The sequence below is a fragment of the Bombina bombina genome, unplaced genomic scaffold, assembly GCF_027579735.1.
Source record: "Bombina bombina isolate aBomBom1 unplaced genomic scaffold, aBomBom1.pri scaffold_2507, whole genome shotgun sequence".
NCBI classification, from domain to species: domain Eukaryota; kingdom Metazoa; phylum Chordata; class Amphibia; order Anura; family Bombinatoridae; genus Bombina; species Bombina bombina.
In genome coordinates, this window is record NW_026512630.1 from 4,191 (window position 1) to 28,325 (window position 24,135).

At 39.7% G+C, this 24,135-nt stretch overlaps 1 protein-coding gene across 1 annotated transcript; it reads right to left on the bottom strand.

Moving 5' to 3' along the window:
• Positions 1-1,316: 1,316 nt before the first annotated feature.
• Positions 1,317-21,587, bottom strand: LOC128644481 (cadherin-23-like; the record flags this gene model as incomplete). The annotated part of the gene is made up of 4 exons (XM_053697066.1): positions 1,317-2,422; positions 4,536-4,649; positions 19,308-19,430; positions 21,458-21,587. Coding segments are annotated over 4 exons (691 nt in total), but the record flags the coding sequence as incomplete, so codon positions are not given.
• Positions 21,588-24,135: the final 2,548 nt, after the last annotated feature.

Here is a 24,135-nt window from a genome sequence, read left to right on the forward strand (position 1 = left end):
GCTGTGTCACAGATGCCGAAGGATTGGAGGGTTTGGAGCAAAAGAGAGTGGTCAACAGTGTCAAAGGCTGCGGACAGATCAAGGAGGATAAGCAGAGAGAAGTGGCCTATTGATTTTGCTGTAAGTAGGTCATTAGTAACCTTAACATTTGCTGTCTCTGTGGAGAGATGGGGACGAAATCCAGATTGCAGTGGGTCAAGAAGGGAGTTTAACATAAGGAAATGGGATAGGCGTGCATATACTACTTTTTCGAGAAGCTTTGAGGTAGGAGGGAAATAGGGCGGTAGTTGGATGGTAGGATCAAGGGAAGGTTTTTTGAGGATAGGTGTGACCAGTGCATGTTTCAGCAATGAGGGAAATATATTGGTGCTGAGGGAGAGGTTGAAAATGTGTGTTAGTATAGGGGTAAGGGTAGCTGTGAGGGGATAGGGTCAAGGGGACAGGTAGTAAGGTGAGAGTGCAGTATAAGTGCCGAAACTTCTTCCTCAGTAACAGGGGAGAATGAGTTAAGGTTATGTGGGTTGTGGTTGATTGAGAGCTTGAGGGGGGGAAATGGAATTATGTTGAGAGCTGATTTCATTTCTGATGGAGTCGATTTTGTAAATGAAGTGGCTGGCAAAGTCTTGAGCTGACAGAGAAGTTGTATTAAGAGGTGGGGGAGGGCGGAGGAGAGTATTGAAAGTGGAGAACAGACGTTTTTTGTTTGAAGAAAGAGTAGAGAAGTAGTGTTGCTTATGGAGATTAAGGGCAGAATAGTAGGAGTTCAAGATGAATTTGTAATGAAGAAAATCAGCTGAACTCTGAAATTTTCTCCAGTGCCACTCAGCAGTACAGGAACATCTGCGTAGGTACCGTGTCAGAGTAGTATGCCAGGGCTAAGGATGAGTGTGTGATTTCCAAACTATGGTAGGAGGGGCGAGATTGTCAAGGACATTTGGTCTTCCTTACAAGAGTACCCATTCCATACAGCTTTGTTTCTCTATGGGAGGCAACTTGCTACTCACTAGGACTTTCATGTTCAGCCCGTTTATGAAAATGAACTACGGTGTGTGTATGAGGGTCGGCGTAATGATTTCACTCCATGCCAACCAATTTTTAGATTATTTGGCCCTTTAGTGTTACTCTTCTTTTTTTTTTTTTTTAACAATATTAATTATTATGTTTTTGCTTCATTTGATGTTAGTTTTTGAATACGCAAACAACTTAAGACCCATTTATTTGTTACCTAATTTTGTATTTTATGTTACTATTCTAAATATTTAATTTCTCTATACAATTTTGCTTAAATGTTGTATTTCATTTTAAATGACAAAAAATAAAATAAAACTTTTAACATTTATTTTCCCCTGAATGACATTTGCCATTACGGGTGCAGAGTTAGGAAAAACCCTTTTAGCAACAAGTTACTGGTACTTTACTGGTTTAACTAGAAACCAGCTATATGTCCTGATATTTTTTTTATTCAAATAAATAGCATACAATCCGACACATGGTTCAACCAAAATGATATCGTATTTCCACCCCACCCATGTAGCCTTTTACCCCTTTTAAATCACAAACACTTAAAAGTAAGGAAATACACACTTGAACTCATTCAGGACCCATGGGGATTCAGCCGTAGAGCTTGCATACTTTTGGTAAGCCAGCACAACAGAAAGTTCATCTAAAAGTCTTTAGGTTTTGTGTTATGACCTCAAAGGTCTGGGCAGTGTCCAGGCTAGTGTTAACTTTTCATAGAAACTTAAGTTCTAGACCAGAAGAGTCTTTAACTGCCCGCAGAAAAGAATCTGTGGTACTGGGCCATGCTCAGCATCGGTTTGTTCATCTCAATACTGCATCTTTTTCTTAAAAATAACTTTCCTCCCTTTCTTCCTTATATAGTTTCTTTTAACACTATTGGACAATTGATTTTGAAATCCTTCAAGTTTACAGTTGACCAGTGAACATCATATAACACTAGATTCTCTGGATACGTTTTTGTGCTCTTCATTGGCCTAACTCAAGCTTTCACCAGCAAACACATTCTTTTGTTGCATGATGCTGTAGTTCTGCCACAGTACTCGCTTCTTCACTGCTAGACCAATGAGGCCACCTCTAGTCATAATTCTGTTATCTCCAAAGGACTTTCTACAATGGTCTCTCTCATTTTGTGCATTGGTGTAGACTTTGCAGACTCTGTACGAGCATTTCTGTCATTAAAGGCACCAGTGTCTGTATTGAGCGTCTCCAGAGATCGGCCAAGACCTCTCTGGTCATCCTCAGGCAAACTATTAAGGTCAGAGGTCAACAGCGTTCCAGTGCTGCCATGAACAACGTGAATTCCATCTGGACCCTTTAGTTCAATGGGCTGCTTGTGCCGGAAACGGAGGGATCCCTGTCTTGGGCTTTGGTCATCATCTTCATCCAAATCATTCTGGATCAACTGTAAAACAAGATCATTAGTTAGTTGCGGATAATCTCGTCAGTCAAGCATGCAACCTTCTAGTGCATAGTCTCATCATATCATCTGAGATAAACATTCATCTTGTAGCATATACACAGTAATTACTGTCTTAAACATAACATTGCATGAGTTCACTGCATAAAAACTTGGTCACAATTGATTGACCATAGAAAATGTAAATTTGATGTGGCAATATAATCTTACAGACATTTTTTTTAAATTTATAGCATCAGCAGTTTACAATTATACAATGAAAGGAAACCCCAAACACTTTCTTTCATGATTCAGACAGGGCATACAATTTTTAAAAAAACTTTCCAAATTGTATTTATCATCAAATTTACTTTGTTCGCTTGGCATTCTTTGTTTTAGGTGGATAAATGTACTACTGTGAGCTAGCTGAACACCGGTGAGCTAATGACACAAGGCATATATGAGCAGCTAGTTCCCAGTAATGCATTGAGCCTACCTAGGTATTTTTTCCAGCCATTATATCAAGAGCACAAAGCAATTTAGAAGTAAATTGTGTGCTCTGTCTGAATATATGTGCTTTTAAGTTTTATAGCTAAGGAGTTAAGCTAATGGGCCCCCTAGAAGTATGGGCCCCAGTCTCAACTAAGTCCCCTGTAGTTCTGACCCTGATTCTGTGGCACACAAACAAAACCAACCTCATGTGTTTCACTCCTTTAGATCACTGCAATTCTAACATACAAATACATTAAAGAGAAAAAAAACTTAAAAACTAATCATAACGTATAGAGAACACTGGGTATTTCCCTACAATGCAGGTGAACATAATAATCTTTTAGATTGTTTTCTTACTATTCTTTGTGTGCATAAAAATATAATCTGTAGTTAATTCTAAAATATAGATGTAACAAATAGAAAAAATGTCCCTTTAAACACAGTTTCTGATAAGGACTCTTTAGGCCTCCTTTAAACAAAGTGAACTAAATTGTATAAATTGTTAGATCAGCTAAATACAAACCATTCATATCACTAATATCTTTCATGTGCGGGTTGATTTTCTCCTTTGGTTAAAGAGACAATAAACACATTGAAATGTTTATATAAAATCGTTAGTTATGGGTAGTAAAACAACCTTGCAGTATATTTTCATTATTTATTTTGCCCCTTTTATGTAATTTAGCTCGGAAAATGGAGGATTTTCTAATTCTCATGACTTAAAATTCACCCTGCTGACTTATCAAGGCCAACCCTGCTACATATATGTATTTAATTGGCCGTATCAGATAACAACTGCAAAACAATGCAATTTATACTAACTTTATGACTGTAGCTAACCTAGTTGTCTACTGATAAAAGTCCAGATTGGCAATATCCGCTTAAAGAAACATATCTGACTAAAGAAACATTTCTAACTTACTTCTATTGTCAAATGTACTTGTTTCTCTTGGTCTCCTTTGATGAAACTTAGCTCCTTTCCATGAGAGCATACTGAGGTAGCCTCAGGAGCATGCACGTGCCTTGAGATCTATATGGCAGATGTGTTTGCAACAGCATTTCTAACAATTGTATACCTAAAGTGCTTAACGCACGTGCACGCTTCTTTGCCTACCGTTGTATTCTTGATGGAAAGGAGCTTCATTTCATGAAAGAGAAAGAAGTAGATTTGATAAAAGCAGTGAATTTGAACGTTTTTGGAATTGTGCGCTCTTTGGGAATCATTGAAGTTTCATACTGACTGCCATGTCCCTTTAAGGAATGGAGAGATGAGTGAGCTTCAGGGAATCTCCTGCTTCTGTAATGTATGAGACCAAGTTTTCTATGAGAACAGAAGTATTAGTTATGTTTGCATCTCATGACCACCTCTATGGTCAGGCACCAGTTAACAGAAACCGTGAACAAATCCCTTTTGTTCCTGCAGCTTCAGGTTTGCGGTATTTTTTCTTTTGTAAAAAAAATAAAAATAAATAAACACTACTCACCTGTTAGCCTGTAAAATCAATGATTACAGTAAGTACACGGTTTATGTAGCAAGACTTTAGTACAATGTAAAAATCACACCATGCACATACAATGAATACACCAGGCTCACTCTGCCTGCACGCCACCGCAAAATGCTATCTACCTCTGTGACTGAGGACTGGTCCCCAGAACTGGTAGTTGCCTTGTGGATCATACGTTGCGCTAGCAATTTTTTCAGCCTCATATAATCATCCAACACCACTTTGAGCAGCGATCCCTGTGACAGTTTCAGCACGGACATAAAAGTTATTTTTAATCACATGACTCTTTTTATGGATCAACAGGGTCTGTTGGTGACGATACTACATTTGTTTTTTAAGGGCACTCTGTACTTTCATTAAATCTACACTGTGTGTGTGAAATTTAGAAGGCACAGAAATTAAAATGAAACTTTTATTAAAAAAAGTGGCTGCAGCGTTTATGACAATGTAATGCATATAGTGCTCAAAACGTGCACATTCCTAAGCATACCGTAGTATGCTCTTATACAAGGGAGTTCAAAGGAACAGAAAACATTTATTTTACAGTTTATATAGGTTGATAGTGCCTTTAAAAGTTTAGTATGAGTCAAAATAAGTCATACTGCATTTTTAAAAGCGCAATAAACTGATTTAAAATATAAACAAAATATGTTTCATATCTCTTTAAGTTAAAAAAAGGAATCCCTAGAGAAAGAGCTTAATCTTAAAGGGATACAAAACTCAATTTTTTTTCTTTCATGGTTCAGATAGTGCATGCAATTTTAAGTAACTTTCTAATTTACTCCTATTACATTTTCTTCGTTCTCTTGCTATCTTTATTTAAAAATCAGAAATGTAAAGCTTATTTTAGGTTCAGCACCCTGGATAGTGTTTGCTTATTGGTGGCTACATTTAGCCACCAATAAGCAAGCATAAGCCAGGTTCTCAACCAAAAATGGGCTGGCTCCTAAGTTTCACATTCCTGCTTTTTAAATAAAGAGAGCAAGAGAACGAATAAAATGAACGAATAAAAATTGATAATAGGAGTAAATTAGAAAGTTGCTTAACCCCTTAAGGACCGGGCATTTCAGACAAAAACTTCTTCAAAAGACCAGAGCAATTTTAGCATTTTTGCCATCACTACATTTAAACAGAAATAGAGCCTTTTTTATATTTACCTATCAAAACTATATAACATAATTTATGTAAGAACTTACCTGATAAATTCATTTCTTTCATATTAACAAGAGTCCATGAGCTAGTGACGTATGGGATATACATTCCTACCAGGAGGGGCAAAGTTTCCCAAACCTTAAAATGCCTATAAATACACCCCTCACCACACCCACAAATCAGTTTAACGAATAGCCAAGAAGTGGGGTGATAAGAAAAAAGTGCGAAGCATATAAAATAAGGAATTGGAATAATTGTGCTTTATACAAAAAAATCATAACCACCACAAAAAAGGGTGGGCCTCATGGACTCTTGTTAATATGAAAGAAATGAATTTATCAGGTAAGTTCTTACATAAATTATGTTTTCTTTCATGTAATTAACAAGAGTCCATGAGCTAGTGACATATGGGATAATGAATACCCAAGATGTGGATCTTTCCACACAAGAGTCACTAGAGAGGGAGGGATAAAATAAAGACAGCCAATTCCTGCTGAAAATAATCCACACCCAAAATAAAGTTTAATGAAAAACATAAGCAGAAGATTCAAACCGAAACCACTGCCTGAAGTACCTTTCTACCAAAAACTGCTTCAGAAGAAGAGAATACATCAAAATGGTAGAATTTAGTAAAAGTATGCAAAGAGGACCAAGTCGCTGCTTTGCAAATCTGATCAACTGAAGCTTCATTCCTAAACGCCCAGGAAGTAGAAACTGACCTAGTAGAATGAGCTGTAATCCTCTGAGGCGGAGTTTTACCCGACTCAACATAGGCAAGATGAATTAAAGATTTCAACCAGGATGCCAAAGAAATGGCAGAAGCTTTCTGGCCTTTTCTAGAACCAGAAAAGATGACAAATAGACTAGAAGTCTTTCGGAAAGATTTAGTAGCTTCAACATAATATTTCAAAGCTCTAACAACATCCAAAGAATGTAACGATTTCTCCTTAGAATTCTTAGGATTAGGACATAATGAAGGAACCACGATTTCTCTACTAATGTTGTTGGAATTCACAACCTTAGGTAAAAATTCAAAAGAAGTTCGCAACACCGCCTTATCCTGATGAAAAATCAGAAAAGGAGACTCACAAGAAAGAGCAGATAATTCAGAAACTCTTCTGGCAGAAGAGATGGCCAAAAGGAACAAAACTTTCCAAGAAAGCAATTTAATGTCCAATGAATGCATAGGTTCAAACGGAGGAGCTTGAAGAGCTCCCAGAACCAAATTCAAACTCCATGGAGGAGAAATTGACTTAATGACAGGTTTTATACGAACCAAAGCTTGTACAAAACAATGAATATCAGGAAGAATAGCAATCTTTCTGTGAAAAAGAACAGAAAGAGCAGAGATTTGTCCTTTCAAGGAACTTGCGGACAAACCCTTATCTAAACCATCCTGAAGAAATTGTAATATTCTCGGAATTCTAAAAGAATACCAAGAAAAATGATGAGTAAGACACCAAGAAATATAAGTCTTCCAGACTCTATAATATATCTCTCTAGATACAGATTTACGAGCCTGTAACATAGTATCAATCACAGAGTCAGAGAAACCTCTTTGACTAAGAATCAAGCGTTCAATCTCCATACCTTTAAGTTTAAGGATTTCAGATCCGGATGGAAAAAAGGACCTTGCGACAGAAGGTCTGGTCTTAACGGAAGAGTCCATGGTTGGCAAGATGCCATCCGGACAAGATCCGCATACCAAAACCTGTGAGGCCATGCCGGAGCTATTAGCAGAACAAACGAGCATTCCCTCAGAATCTTGGAGATTACTCTTGGAAGAAGAACTAGAGGCGGAAAGATATAGGCAGGATGATACTTCCAAGGAAGTGATAATGCATCCACTGCCTCCGCCTGAGGATCCCGGGATCTGGACAGATACCTGGGAAGTTTCTTGTTTAGATGAGAGGCCATCAGATCTATCTCTGGAAGTCCCCACATTTGAACAATCTGAAGAAATACCTCTGGGTGAAGAGACCATTCGCCCGGATGCAACGTTTGGCGACTGAGATAATCCGCTTCCCAATTGTCTACACCTGGGATATGAACCGCAGAGATTAGACAGGAGCTGGATTCCGCCCAAACCAGAATTCGAGATACTTCTTTCATAGCCAGAGGACTGTGAGTCCCTCCTTGATGATTGATGTATGCCACAGTTGTGACATTGTCTGTCTGAAAACAAATGAACGATTCTCTCTTCAGAAGAGGCCAAAACTGAAGAGCTCTGAAAATTGCACGGAGTTCCAAAATATTGATCGGTAATCTCACCTCCTGAGATTCCCAAACTCCCTGTGCCGTCAGAGATCCCCACACAGCTCCCCAACCTGTAAGACTTGCATCTGTTGAAATTACAGTCCAGGTCGGAAGAACAAAAGAAGCCCCCTGAATTAAACGATGGTGATCTGTCCACCACGTTAGAGAGTGTCGAACAATCGGTTTTAAAGATATTAATTGAGATATCTTCGTGTAATCCCTGCACCATTGGTTCAGCATACAGAGCTGAAGAGGTCGCATGTGAAAACGAGCAAAGGGGATCGCGTCCGATGCAGCAGTCATAAGACCTAGAATTTCCATGCATAAGGCTACCGAAGGGAATGATTGTGACTGAAGGTTTCGACAAGCTGTAATCAATTTTAGACGTCTCTTGTCTGTTAAAGACAGAGTCATGGACACTGAATCTATCTGGAAACCCAGAAAGGTTACCCTTGTTTGAGGAATCAAAGAACTTTTTGGTAAATTGATCCTCCAACCATGATCTTGAAGAAACAACACAAGTCGATTCGTATGAGACTCTGCTAAATGTAAAGACTGAGCAAGTACCAAGATATCGTCCAAATAAGGAAATACCACAATACCCTGTTCTCTGATTACAGACAGAAGGGCACCGAGAATCTTTGTGAAAATTCTTGGAGCTGTAGCAAGGCCAAACGGTAGAGCCACAAATTGGTAATGCTTGTCTAGAAAAGAGAATCTCAGGAACTGAAAATGATCTGGATGAATCGGAATATGCAGATATGCATCCTGTAAATCTATTGTGGACATATAATTCCCTTGCTGAACAAAAGGCAATATAGTCCTTACAGTTACCATCTTGAACGTTGGTATCCTTACATAACGATTCAATAATTTTAGATCCAGAACTGGTCCGAAGGAATTCTCCTTCTTTGGTACAATGAAGAGATTTGAATAAAACCCCATCCCCTGTTCCGGAACTGGAACTGGCATAATTACTCCAGCCAACTCTAGATCTGAAACACAATTCAGAAATGCTTGAGCTTTCACTGGATTTACTGGGACACGGGAAAGAAAAAATCTCTTTGCAGGAGGTCTCATCTTGAAACCAATTCTGTACCCTTCTGAAACAATGCTCTGAATCCAAAGATTGTGAACAGAATCGATCCAAATTTCTTTGAAAAAACGTAACCTGCCCCCTACCAGCTGAACTGGAATGAGGGCCGTACCTTCATGTGAACTTAGAAGCAGGCTTTGCCTTTCTAGCAGGCTTGGATTTATTCCAGACTGGAGATGGTTTCCAAACTGAAACTGCTCCTGAGGACGAAGGATCAGGCTTTTGTTCTTTGTTGAAACGAAAGGAACGAAAACGATTGTTAGCCCTGTTTTTACCTTTAGATTTCTCTTGTTAAGTGTATCCAGTCCACGGATCATCCATTACTTATGGGATATTAACTCCTCCCCAACAGGAAGTGCAAGAGGATTCACCCAGCAGAGCTGCTATATAGCTCCTCCCCTAACTGCCATTACCAGTCATTCTCTTGCACCCAACGAATAGATAGGATGTGTGAGAGGACTGTGGTGATTATACTTAGTTTCATACCTTCAATCAAAAGTTTGTTATTTTATAATAGCACCGGAGTGTGTTATTCCTTCTCTGGTAGAATTTGAAGAAGAATCTACCTGAGTTTTTCTATGATTTTAGCCGGAGTAGTTAAGATCATATTGCTGTTTCTCGGCCATCTGAGGAGAGGTAAACTTCAGATCAGGGGACAGCGGGCAGATTAATCTGCAAAGAGGTATGTAGCAGCTTATTATTTTCTGACAATGGAATTGATGAGAAAATTCTGCCATACCGATATAATGTAAACTCAGCCTTAAATGCAGTAGCAGCAACTGGTATCAGGCTGTCATGTATGTATATTTTACACTTCAGTATTCTGGGGAATGGCACTTCACTGGAATTATACTGTATGCATAAAACTTTAGCCTAATTTGCAGGGACTAGCAACAGGCTTTTTAATAACACTCAATTTATTAATGTTAAACGTTTTTTGCTGGCATGTAAAATCGTTTAATTTTCTGAGGTACTGGGTGAAAAAATGTTTTGGGCACTATTTTTTTCCACTTGGCAGTCGTTTTATTTAATTTATGACAGTTTACTGATCTCTCTCACTGTTATGTGTGAGGGGGAGGGACCTTTTTTGGTGCTTTTGCTACGCATCAAAAAAATTAAGTCAGAAGTTTATTGTCTTCCCTGCATGATCCGGTTCATCTCTACAGAACTCAGGGGTCTTCAAAACTTGTTTTGAGGGAGGTAATCACTCACAGCAGAGCTGTGAGATTGTAGTTGACTGTGATAAAAAAAAAAAAACCCGTTTATTTCTGTATTTTTTTTTTTTTTCTGCTATCAGGGTTAGTTATCCTTTGCTAATGGGAGCAATCCTTTGCTAAAATTGTGTTTTTTACAAAGATTTGATGCTATAACTTTTCAGTTTATTAATTTTCAACTGTCATAACTTTTTCTGTGCTTCTTATAGGCACAGTACGTTTTCATATTATAGTAAATTACTTGAAAAGTATTTCCAAGTTGCTAGTTTATTTGCTAGTGTGTTAAACATGTCTGATTCAGAGGAAGATATCTGTGCTATATGTGCTAAAGCCAAAGTGGAGCCCAATAGAAATTTATGTACTAACTGTATTGATGCTACTTTAAATAAAAGTCAATCTGTACAAATTGAACATATTTCACCAAACAACGAGGGGAGAGTTATGCCGACTAACTTGCCTCACGTGTCAGTACCTGCATCTCCCGCTCGGGAGGTGCGTGATATTGTAGCGCCGAGTACATCTGGGCGGCCATTACAAATCACATTACAGGATATGGCTACTGTTATGACTGAAGTTTTGGCTAAATTACCAGAACTAAGAGGTAAGCGTGATCACTCTGGGGTGAGAACAGAGTGCGCTGATAATATTAGGGCCATGTCAGACACTGCGTCACAATTTGCAGAACATGAGGACGGAGAGCTTCATTCTGCGGGTGACGGTTCTGATCCAAACAAACTGGATTCAGATATTTCAAATTTTAAATTTAAGCTGGAAAACCTCCGTGTATTACTAGGGGAGGTGTTAGCGGCTCTGAATGATTGTAACACAGTTGCAATACCAGAGAAAATGTGTAGGTTGGATAAATATTTTGCGGTACCCGGCGAGTACTGACGTTTTTCCTATACCTAAGAGACTTACTGAAATTGTTACTAAGGAGTGGGATAGACCCGGTGTGCCGTTCTCACCCCCTCCGATATTTAGAAAGATGTTTCCAATAGACGCCACCACACGGGACTTATGGCAAACGGTCCCTAAGGTGGAGGGAGCAGTTTCTACTTTAGCTAAGCGTACCACTATCCCGGTGGAGGATAGCTGTGCCTTTTCAGATCCAATGGATAAAAAGTTAGAGGGTTACCTTAAGAAAATGTTTGTTCAACAAGGTTTTATATTGCAACCTCTTGCATGCATTGCGCCTGTCACGGCTGCAGCAGCATTTTGGTTTGAGTCTCTGGAAGAGACACTTGAATCAGCTCCATTAGATGAGATTACACACAAGCTTAAAGCCCTTAAGTTAGCTAACTCATTTATTTCAGATGCCGTAGTACATTTAACTAAACTTACGGCTAAGAATTCCGGATTCGCCATTCAGGCACGCAGAGCACTGTGGCTAAAATCCTGGTCAGCTGACGTTACTTCTAAATCTAAATTGCTTAATATACCTTTCAAAGGGCAGACCTTATTCGGGCCCGGGTTGAAAGAAATTATCGCTGACATTACAGGAGGTAAAGGCCATGCCCTGCCTCAAGACAGAGCCAAACCTAAGGCTAGACAGTCTAATTTTCGTTCCTTTCGTAATTTCAAAGCAGGAGCAGCATCAACTTCCTCTGCACCAAAACAGGAAGGAGCTGTTGCTCGCTACAGACAAGGCTGGAGACCTAACCAGTCCTGGAACAAGGGCAAGCAGGCCAGGAAACCTGCTGCTGCCCCTAAGACAGCATGAATCGAGGGCCCCCGATCCGGGAACGGATCTAGTGGGGGGCAGACTTTCTCTCTTCGCCCAGGCTTGGGCAAGAGATGTCCAGGATCCCTGGGCGTTAGAGATCATATCTCAGGGATACCTTCTAGACTTCAAATTCTCTCCCCCAAAAGGGAGATTTCATCTGTCAAGGTTGTCAACAAACCAAATAAAGAAAGAGGCGTTTCTACGCTGCGTACAAGATCTTTTATTAATGGGAGTGATCCATCCGGTTCCGCGGTCGGAACAAGGACAAGGGTTTACTCAAATCTGTTTGTGGTTCCCAAAAAAGAGGGAACTTTCAGGCCAATCTTGGATTTAAAGATCCTAAACAAATTCCTAAGAGTTCCATCGTTCAAAATGGAAACTATTCGGACAATTTTACCCATGATCCAAAAGGGTCAGTACATGACCACAGTGGATTTAAAGGATGCTTACCTTCACATACCGATTCACAAAGATCATTACCGGTATCTAAGGTTTGCCTTTCTAGACAGGCATTACCAGTTTGTAGCTCTTCCATTCGGATTGGCTACGGCTCCGAGAATCTTCACAAAGGTTCTGTGTGCTCTTCTGGCGGTACTAAGACCGCGAGGAATTGCGGTAGCTCCGTACCTAGACGACATTCTGATACAAGCTTCAAGCTTTCAAACTGCCAAGTCTCATACAGTAGCTCAATGCATGGAGGTGATCGGCTTAATGGTAGCAGCAATGGACATAGTACCCTTTGCACGTCTACATCTCAGACCGCTGCAATTGTGCATGCTAAGTCAGTGGAATGGGGATTACTCAGACTTGTCCCCTACTCTGAATCTGGATCAAGAGACCAGAAATTCTCTTCTATGGTGGCTTTCTCGGCCACATCTGTCCAGGGGGATGCCATTCAGCAGGCCGGACTGGACAATTGTAACAACAGACGCCAGCCTACTAGGTTGGGGCGCTGTCTGGAATTCTCTGAAGGCTCAGGGACAATGGAATCAGGAGGAGAGTCTCCTACCAATAAACATTCTGGAATTGAGAGCAGTTCTCAATGCCCTTCTGGCTTGGCCCCAGTTAACAACTCGGGGGTTCATCAGGTTTCAGTCGGACAACATCACAACTGTAGCTTACATCAACCATCAGGGAGGGACAAGAAGCTCCCTAGCAATGATGGAAGTATCAAAGATAATTCGCTGGGCAGAGTCTCACTCTTGCCACCTGTCAGCAATCCACATCCCGGGAGTGGAGAACTGGGAGGCGGATTTCTTAAGTCGTCAGACTTTTCATCCGGGGGAGTGGGAACTTCATCCGGAGGTCTTTGCCCAAATACTTCGACGTTGGGGCAAACCAGAGATAGATCTCATGGCGTCTCGACAGAACGCCAAGCTTCCTCGTTACGGGTCCAGATCCAGGGATCCGGGAGCGGTTCTGATAGATGCTTTGACAGCACCTTGGACCTTCGGGATGGCTTATGTGTTTCCACCCTTCCCGATGCTTCTTCGATTGATTGCCAGAATCAAACAGGAGAGAGCATCAGTGATTCTAATAACGCCTGCATGGCCACGCAGGACTTGGTATGCAGATCTAGTGGACATGTCATCCTGTCCACCTTGGTCGCTACCTCTGAAACAGGACCTTCTGATCCAGGGTCCCTTCAAACATCAAAATCTAATTTCTCTGAAGCTGACTGCTTGGAAATTGAACGCTTGATTTTATCAAAACGTGGTTTTTCTGAGTCAGTTATTGATACCTTAATACAGGCTAGGAAGCCTGTTACCAGAAAGATTTACCATAAGATATGGCGCAAATACTTATATTGGTGCGAATCCAAGAGTTACTCATGGAGTAAGGTTAGGATTCCGAGGATATTGTCTTTTCTACAAGAAGGTTTAGAAAAGGGTTTATCCGCTAGTTCCTTAAAGGGACAGATTTCAGCTCTGTCCATTCTTTTACACAAACGTCTGTCAGAAGTTCCGGACGTTCAAGCTTTTTGTCAGGCTTTAGCTAGGATCAAGCCTGTGTTTAAAACTGTTGCTCCACCATGGAGTTTGAACTTAGTTCTTAATGTTTTACAGGGGGTTCCGTTTGAACCCCTTCATTCCATTGATATCAAGTTGTTATCTTGGAAAGTTCTGTTTTTAATGGCGATTTCCTCGGCTCGAAGAGTCTCTGAGTTATCTGCCTTACATTGTGATTCTCCTTATCTGATTTTTCATTCAGACAAGGTAGTTCTGCGTACTAAACCTGGGTTCCTACCTAAGGTGGTCACTAACAGGAATATCAATCAAGAGATTGTGGTTACATCTTTGTGTCCTAATCCTTCTTCGAAAAAGGAACGTCTGCTACACAATCTAGATGTAGTCCGTGCCCTGAAATTTTATCTACAGGCAACTAAGGATTTTCGACAAACGTCTTCCCTGTTTGTCGTTTATTCTGGTCAGAGGAGAGGTCAAAAAGCTTCGGCTACCTCTCTCTCCTTTTGGCTTCGTAGCATAATACGGTTAGCCTATGAGACTGCTGGACAGCAGCCTCCTGAAAGAATTGCAGCACATTCTACTAGAGCTGTGGCTTCCACTTGGGCCTTTAAGAATGAGGCTTCTGTTGAACAGATTTGCAAGGCTGCAACTTGGTCTTCTCTTCATACTTTTTCCAAATTTTACAAATTTGACACTTTTGCTTCTTCGGAGGCTGTTTTTGGGAGAAAGGTTCTTCAGGCAGTGGTTCCTTCCGTATAAAGAGCCTTCCTGTCCCTCCCGTCATCCGTGTACTTTAGCTTTGGTATTGGTATCCCATAAGTAATGGATGATCCGTGGACTGGATACACTTAACAAGAGAAAACATAATTTATGCTTACCTGATAAATTTATTTCTCTTGTAGTGTATCCAGTCCACGGCCCGCCCTGTCACTTTAAGGCAGGTAATTTTTCCATTAAACTACAGTCACCACTGTACCCTATGGTTTTCCTTTCTCTGCATGTTTTCGGTCGAATGACTGGTAATGGCAGTTAGGGGAGGAGCTATATAGCAGCTCTGCTGGGTGAATCCTCTTGCACTTCCTGTTGGGGAGGAGTTAATATCCCATAAGTAATGGATGATCCGTGGACTGGATACACTACAAGAGAAATAAATTTATCAGGTAGGCATAAATTATGTTTTTTTATCCTGTGGTAAAAAAGTTCCTTTCCCAACAGTAACAGTTGAAATAATAGAATCCAACTGAGAACCAAATAATTTGTTTCCCTGGAAAGAAATGGAAAGTAGAGTTGATTTAGAAGCCATATCAGCATTCCAAGTCTTAAGCCATAAAGCTCTTCTGGCTAAGATAGCTAGAGACATAAACCTAACATCAACTCTAATAATATCAAAAATGGCATCACAGATAAAATTATTAGCATGCTGAAGAAGAATAATAATATCATGAGAATCACGATTTGCTACTTGTTGCGCTAGGGTTTCCAACCAAAAAGTTGAAGCTGCAGCAACATCAGCCAATGATATAGCAGGTCTAAGAAGATTACCTGAACACAGATAAGCTTTTCTTAGAAAGGATTCAATTTTTCTATCTAAAGGATCCTTAAACGAGGTACCATCTGACGTAGGAATGGTAGTACGTTTAGCAAGGGTAGAAATAGCCCCATCAACTTTAGGGATTTTGTCCCAAAATTCTAACCTGTCAGGCGGAACAGGATATAATTGCTTAAAACGTTTAGAAGGAGTAAATGAATTACCCAATTTATCCCATTCTTTGGAAATCACTGCAGAAATAGCATTAGGAACAGGAAAAACTTCTGGAATAACCGCAGGAGCTTTAAAAACCTTATCCAAACGTATAGAATTAGTATCAAGAGGACTAGAATCCTCTATTTCTAAAGCAATTAGTACTTCTTTAAGTAAAGAGCGAATAAATTCCATCTTAAATAAATATGAAGATTTATCAGTATCAATCTCTGAAATAGAATCCTCTGAATCAGAAGAGTCCAAAGAATCAGAATGATGGTGTTCATTTAAAAATTCATCTGTAGAGAGAGAAGATTTAAAAGACTTTTTACGTTTACTAGAAGGAGAAATAACAGACAAAGCCTTCTTTATGGATTCAGAAACAAAATCTCTTATGTTATCAGGAACATTCTGCACCTTAGATGTTGAGGGAACTGCAACAGGCAATGGTACATTACTAAAGGAAATATTATCTGCTTTAACAAGTTTGTCATGACAATTATTACAAACAACAGCTGGAGGAATAGCTACCAAAAATTTACAGCAGATACACTTAGCTTTGGTAGATCCAGCAGGCAGTGATTTTCCTGTAGTATCTTCTGGCTCAGATGCAACGTGAGACATCTTGCAATATGTAAGAGAAAAAACAACATATAAAGCAAAATAGATCAAATTCCTTATAAGACAGTTTCAGGAATGGGAAAGAATGCCAAATATCAAGCTTCTAGCAACCAGAAGCAAATGAAAAATGAGACTGAAATAATGTGGAGACAAAAGCGACGCCCATATTTTTTAGCGCCAAATAAGACGCCCACATTATTTGGCGCCTAAATGCTTTTGGCGCCAAAAATGACGCCACATCCGGAACGCCGACATTTTTGGCGCAAAATAACGTCAAAAAAATGACGTAATTTCCGGCGACACGTATGACGCCGGAAACGGAAAATAATTTTTGCGCCAAAAAAGTCCGCGCCAAGAATGACGCAATAAAATGAAGCATTTTCAGCCCCCGCGAGCCTAACAGCCCACAGGGAAAAAAGTCAAATTTTTGAGGTAAGAAAAATATGATAATTCAATGCATAATCCCAAATATGAAACTGACTGTCTGAAAATAAGGAAAGTTGAACATTCTGAGTCAAGGCAAATAAATGTTTGAATACATATATTTAGAACTTTATAAATAAAGTGCCCAACCATAGCTTAGAGTGTCACAAAAAATAAGACTTACTTACCCCAGGACACTCATCTACATGTTTGTAGAAAGCCAAACCAGTACTGAAACGAGAATCAGTAGAGGTAATGGTAAATATAAGAGTATATCGTCGATCTGAAAAGGGAGGTAAGAGATGAATCTCTACGACCGATAACAGAGAACCTTATGAAATAGACCCCGTAGAAGGAGATCACTGCATTCAATAGGCAATACTCTCTTCACATCCCTCTGACATTCACTGCACGCTGAGAGGAAAACCGGGCTCCAACTTGCTGCGGAGCGCATATCAACGTAGAATCTAGCACAAACTTACTTCACCACCTCCCTTGGAGGCAAAGTTTGTAAAAACTGATTTGTGGGTGTGGTGAGGGGTGTATTTATAGGCATTTTAAGGTTTGGGAAACTTTGCCCCTCCTGGTAGGAATGTATATCCCATACGTCACTAGCTCATGGACTCTTGTTAATTACATGAAAGAAATATTATTTTTTAGTAGACAACTCAAATCTAGGCCCATTTTGGTATATTTCATGCCACCAATTCACTGCCAAATGCGATCAAATAAAAAAAATTGTTAACTTTTTCACAATTTTAGGTTTCTCACTGAAATTATTTACAGCTTGTGCAATCATGGCACACATGGTTGTAAATGCTTCTCTGGGATCCTCTTTGTTCAGAAACAGCAGATATATATGGCTTTGTCATTGCTTTTTGGTAATTAGAAGGCCGCTGCGTACCACACTTGTATTATGCCCAGCGGTGAAGGGGTTAATTAGGTAGCTTGTAGGGTTAATATTAACTTTAGTGTAGAGCTCAGCCTCCCAACTGACACATCCCACCCCCTGATCCCTCCCTGATCCCTCTCAAACAGCTCTCTCTCCCCCCCCAAAGGTCATTCCCATCTTAAGTACTGGCAGAAAGTCTGCCAGTATAAAAATGTAAGTTTATATATATATATATATATATATATATATATATATATATATATATATATATATATATATATATTCTGCAGGGTAGTATCCCCCTTACCTCCCTGATCCCCCCCCCAAAGAGCTCTCTAACCCTCCCCACTCTAGATATTAGCTGCCATCATTGCTATATTTTTAACCTTTTTAAAAAAAAACAAAAAATATTTTTTTTAGTTTCTGTTGCTGCCCCCCCTCATTACCCTCCCCCTCCCAGATCCCTTTCCCTCAACGGATCCCACATAGGATCCCCCTCATTGCCCCTCCTCGCCCCTTCCCCCTCACTGCCGCCTTTCAATACCTGTAGCTTGGTGTAGTGGTCCCGCCCTCCTCCTCCAGTGATGGGCCGCCCCCCCCCACCTCCCTCCTTACCCTCCCACCCACCATCGGCACCACCGCTCTGCATCGGTAACTCTGCAACTCTACTTCTGCAGTGCCCCACTCGTGGGGCATGTAGAAATAGCGCAATCTCACTATTTTTATCGAGATCGCGGCAGAGAGAAGCCCAGGACTGCAGCGACGTACAGGATACGTCACTGGTCCTTAAGGGCATAACGACCAGCGTCGTACAGGGTACGGCGCTGGTCGTTAAGGGGTTAAAATTGCATGCTCTATCTGACTCATTAAATTGGAAAGGTTTTTCTAATTCATGAAAGTTTGACTTCTAAACCCTAGTTATTTAGTCATTTGTGTTCAGTGCAGGGCAGAAAAACGTTACAAATATAGTTGGATGAAGTTAAAGCTGTTTAAATTGATCAGTAAAGCTGTTACTGCAGTAACTCGGGATGGTAAGGGCAATTCTCATGTCTCAGAATATTCATCTTGTCCCATTTAGGACTGGAAATTTGTTTTAAAACATCATATAAAACAGAACATCAAATCCTCACTGATGTCTCTTTAGACATAATAACCTAGAGTACAAGTGGAACCTATTTACAAGTGTGCTTCACTCGATCTATAACACTCCATTGGGTATTTAACGCACTGATACATATATAGAGCACCCTATACTTCCAATGGATAGCACAAAGCGGTAGTAGCTCTTTCATTACACTTGTATTACAAGTCATCTGATAATTTTGCGCTTACGCACAGATTATTCTAATTTACTGCTTTTGAAAACACAGTATTAACTTTTAGCACTTGCTTTTGTGTATTAAATTGCACATTAAAATACAAAAGTCATAAATGAAAAACTCCACTACCTGAACACAATATATATACCACAAAGTGGCCAAAACAACCCATCAAGGTAGACACACATATATGAAAATGATGGTCTTATAATATAATATTATATATGGACTCCACCTTCCATATCCTTTTTATTTTAAAAGATTTGGCTGCTACAAACAATTACAGATTACAATGTCTAGTTGAGGAATCTCAGTTTTTTTGTAAAGTAAATTAACGCTGCATAAAATTATTACTTTGTTAGTCCGCCAATGATTGGATGCAACAACCAAGCATTTTTTAAATAATGCATATGATTTCCTGGTCAATTGACAAGGGAAGAAAAAAGAGCAGACATTTTTTTATTTGTAGCGGAATACACGTTGATCTCACCTTAATTGGTCCTTCACGCATAATCTGACCAAGTTTAGCGATGTTATCGTACTCTTGTATTGCTGCACGTAGGTATCTGTCATCTTCTGGTTTGGTAGCTGTTGGTTCTCGTCCAAAGGTTCCCTGAAAGAGGAAGCGACAACTTGGTCACAAACGAGAGAAAAGGTTGTTTTAAACAGAAAGAGGAACAAACAGCATTCATTTAACCTAAACACATTCCAGATTTTTAAAATCTCTATTAAAATGATCAGAACTGTGTGTTTCATGAGATGCGCGTGGCGTACAAAATTAGTTATTATAATTTATTTGTCAAGCAAATAATGAAAGACAAACTTTTGCACATTTAGTGCTGAGACAGGGATATCTGCAAATATGGTCTTTTTTGTTTACTCTGCAAATAATGCTCAGAAGACTTGCGATATAGCGTGATCAGTAGTAGTGCTAGCAAAACTGACGTAGAATATTTATTTAGATTTATTTATAAATGATCCTACAGTCAGCACCATTTATTCTTAATGACCACTGATGAATTAGTTGGTCTCAAGCAGGTGTTACACTCATATTTTTGTGTTTCTGTTGTTGATTTATAAGGGTTTAAAAAAAACTATCTGCTCGTTTGTTCTTGCACAATACACAAGCTATTTACAGCACTCCCCCGGCACTCCCCTATTACACTGTACATTATACCAATATAGAATCCATTTATATAGCCCATCTGGAAGTGTTTTTGTAACAATGTATAGTTTTAGCCTTGTTTTTAATAATATTGTGCTGATTTTTAGACTCCTAACCAAGGCCCAACGTGTCAGATGTAGACCCAGGTCTACAGATTCCTGCTGCTCCTGTTTGTGTAATCTGTCTTTTCATAAGCAGGGAAGGGGGAGAGTGTCTGCTCTCATCAACAGTGCTAAACTGGGAGCTTCTAAGTTTTAAAATATTTTATACTGGATTTTTAAATCAGTATTTGTGCATATTCTTCTTTATAGTAGTGTCTATTACATGGAGTTATAGGAAAATTTGTGTCTACTGTCTCTTGAAAGAACTTACTGTACATTACAAATATTGTACAGAGATCTAAAGACCTCTGATATTTCCAAACATTTAAACATGAGGCTTCTCCCCTTGTAATCACCGTTGAAACGAAGGTTCTGTGGACAATAGAAAATAAAAAATGGGGTCTAGCTGTAATTCACAGTGAGTGTCAGCCAGCACATTTTGCACCTTATCATTCTGGTGCTATCTCAAATTGTGAGTTTGATTATCTTTTTAATACTTCATCATATTCCAAACATGGTTACGCTATGAGACACCCCTCTTTTCTATTCTCAATATTAATGGCAAAAAATATTTGAAAAAATATTGGAATTTTCTGTTCCTGAGAAGAGGTGTAAAACTGAGGTCAGATGTTACCATTAAATTGGTCACAAGAAACCAAGTGTAATTCCAGCCTTTGCCAGATAAAAAAGACCTTTAATATTTTACATCAGGGTCCATGTCCTTAACCTATACTAGGGGGTAGATTTACCAATGTCTGTCCAACATGATACGCTGTCAGACATTGCTGAATGCCGACAGCATACGCTATCGGTATTTATCATTACACAAGCAGTTCACCAGAACTGCTGGTGCAATGCTGCCCCCTGCAGATTCGCGGCCAATCGGCCGCTAGCAGGGGGTGTCAATCAGCCCGATCGTATAGGTTCGGGCAGATTGAAGACCACAGCCTCAGAGGCAGCGGGCAAGTTATGGAGCAGCGGTCTTTAGCTTCATAACTGCTTTTAGTAATATACCCCATTGTCTGAAACGTTAACATCCCTATGGATCCTGATGTAAAATAATATAGATCCTTTATATTTAGCAAGGCTGGAATTACACTTGGTTTCTTGTGGTTGATCTATCATTTATTCCTTGCATGCCAAGGAAGATTCAGTGTGCTCTGTTTTCCATTTTATTTATTCTTTTACCATTAAATTGGTAACTTCTTTACAATAAAAACCTATAAATGTGTGCAAGAAAAAGAACTGGTGCCGGAACTGCATTTATGCAACTACATTTCTACTACTGTGTCTGTGACATATATTAAGGATCCTTATGGCTTTGTACTGAGCAGTGAATGCGTCAAGCAGCTGACAGGGGGCTTGTTAACCTACATGTGTCCTTGCTGGGCTGTTCCAGAGATCGGTGATGTCACTTAGGTTTTCAGGTAGGTCGTCCTCATGCTCTGCTTGAGCCGCCAGCTCCATGTTTCTGCAGAACGGATCTAGCCACACTGGATTTGCCCTATCAATGCAAAATAATCATATGGATCACAACCTGAGTGATCTACTGCACTTCATTATGACATAACATTAGAATCTTCCCAACATAAAAGTAAATGTAATTTGACCAGAAACTGCAGACATTCACCCTGAAAGGACACAAGACCAACTAAGTGTTTTGTTGGTTTGATCACTCATGTTTGGCTTTAAGGTTTATTACATATTCACTGTTACAGGTCAGGGTAAGCACTATAACCCTCACCAGACAGATAAAACTCAATCAAATGAAGTGAATGTCACGCAGGGATATACTTTAGCGGGCATAGAAGCCATTTTCTTATTTGTTGCATCTAAAAGAGTGTGTTTTACAATGAGTCACAATCCTAACTGATCTTCCTTAACACATACAGTATATACATAAAAGACTACATAATATTTATAACAGTTCCTAGTCTGGTCATTGTTGTAGCAAGGAAATAGTATCTGCTCACAATCATCTGAAAGAAGAGCTGCTGCGCTAGTGTGACAGCCAATGACAACAGATCACCCAAATGATCATTTCCTTTGATCAGCCCAACCTAGTATTAAAGCACTCAAAAGCCTCCCAACTATGGACTAGATTACAAGTGGAGCTCAAAAATATTAGCGCTTACATCACTCAAGTTAAATCAATTCCTATTCTTGCGCTCATATTACAAGTTAAAAGTAAAATATTTTCACTGAAGCAAAAGCCTCAGAGGCACTAACATCTGGAGGTCAGATAGTTTGGCTGCGCTAACTCCCTCTCCCTATAGACTTCTATGAAGCGCGCTACAAAATCCTGTCCTGGCTTTCATTTAAACGCTAACCCAACGGTACGAAGGGGAGAAGGCCAAGAAACGTCACATTAAAAGTTTGCAGTGAAGTTAAATCCAGAGAGTGTGATTTTCATTGGATGTTCTTTATTACTATATTTCACCCTCGTCCTGAGATTCTTTGTTAGTGAGAGTGCACCTCAATATAGATAGATAGATAGATAGATAGATAGATAGATAGATAGATAGATAGATAGATAGATAGACACATACATACAGTATATACACCTTTGAGCTCTTCCCAGTCAAATGTCTTGTCATATACAATATCACCTTAAAATACTCCATACATATATTTCAATAACAAACATATTTATATATATTTATAATACTTTATTTTAACGTCTTTATTTATTCTAGTAGTTCACTTCAGGTCTCAAGTTATGCTTAACTTTTTAGTGCTGTTATGTATTGTGCTCCAGCACAGCTTATAACTCACAGCTTGGTATATGAGTGATGTTTAGTGAGGCAGCGCTATCTATTAAAAGTGTAGGGCATTCTAAAGATATGATGGCTATGCTAAACATTGTCTGGTAATTCATCCTTCATTGACTTGTAATACCAGAGTGTGTGCTGTTAGTGCGGGCTTGTGATGTTGATAGCATACCCTGCTACTCTGGCCTATATTTCCCATGACCCGCCCTCTTTGCTCAACCTCTGATCTACATCTCTCCACTCCTATTATCTCTATGTCCCTCTCCTGCCTCCAAGACTTCTTACATGCTGCTCTGTTCTGGAACTCTCTACCTCACTCCATAAGACTGCCTCCAACCTTGTATAGCTTTAATAATAATGAATAAGATCATATGCCCACCTAGATGGGCAGGCTGGTACTAAGAGGTGGAAACTGGAAATGTCTTTGGTAGTCCAGTCATGTTTAGGACACAGTAATAGGCAGCTCTGGGGTTGGTTAAATACCCTCCAATCATTATTAAAGAGCAGCACTATAAACTAGGGTTGGTTCTTGGCCATGAAATTTGGTGATACAAAAATAAGTCCTACACAGATAAATAACAAGTGTGCAGGGTAGCTCTTGTTCTACAAAGAGCACAACAAAAGTAGCCACTCAAGGTGCAAAGGAAAATATAAAAACTTGAAGCTTTATTTCTCAAATTAAAAAATATATGCAGCATCAACACATGGATACGAGTCTTATCCCCATGACTGCCATGTGTTGATGCTGCATATATTTTTTTATTTGAGAAATAAAGCTTTAAGTTTTTATATTTAGTCTGTGCACCTTGAGTTGCTACTTTGTTGTGCTATTTCTATGATTGGCGAGGCTGATCCCTCGCTCAGTAGCGACTCCTAAACGTATGCAGCGCACCAGATACACGTGTCCAGACAGCCTTAAGCGTGTTACGTCCTGGAGCCACGGTATAGTGTAACCAAGGTAGCTCCTGTTCTACAACCTTCTCCTACCTTATGTTTTTAACCCCCTCTTGTCCCCTCTTAACCCCCTTCCTTGCGTCTGCACACAATATTGGACATGTAAACAAGGTGCTTGCCTGCAAATTGAGGCTTTGGGATCTTACTGATTAGAATGGGGAGGATACAGTACCCACTACACCACCAAGAACCAGCTCTGCCCAAACCCTCGATGGTCCCAAGAACCCTGTGTTACAGAAGCATTAGTTATTTTGTTGTGAAGAGCTTATTTCCCAGCAGCAATGCCTGAACCAGCAAGCCAGCGCCTAAGAAGGGCTCCAAGAAAAC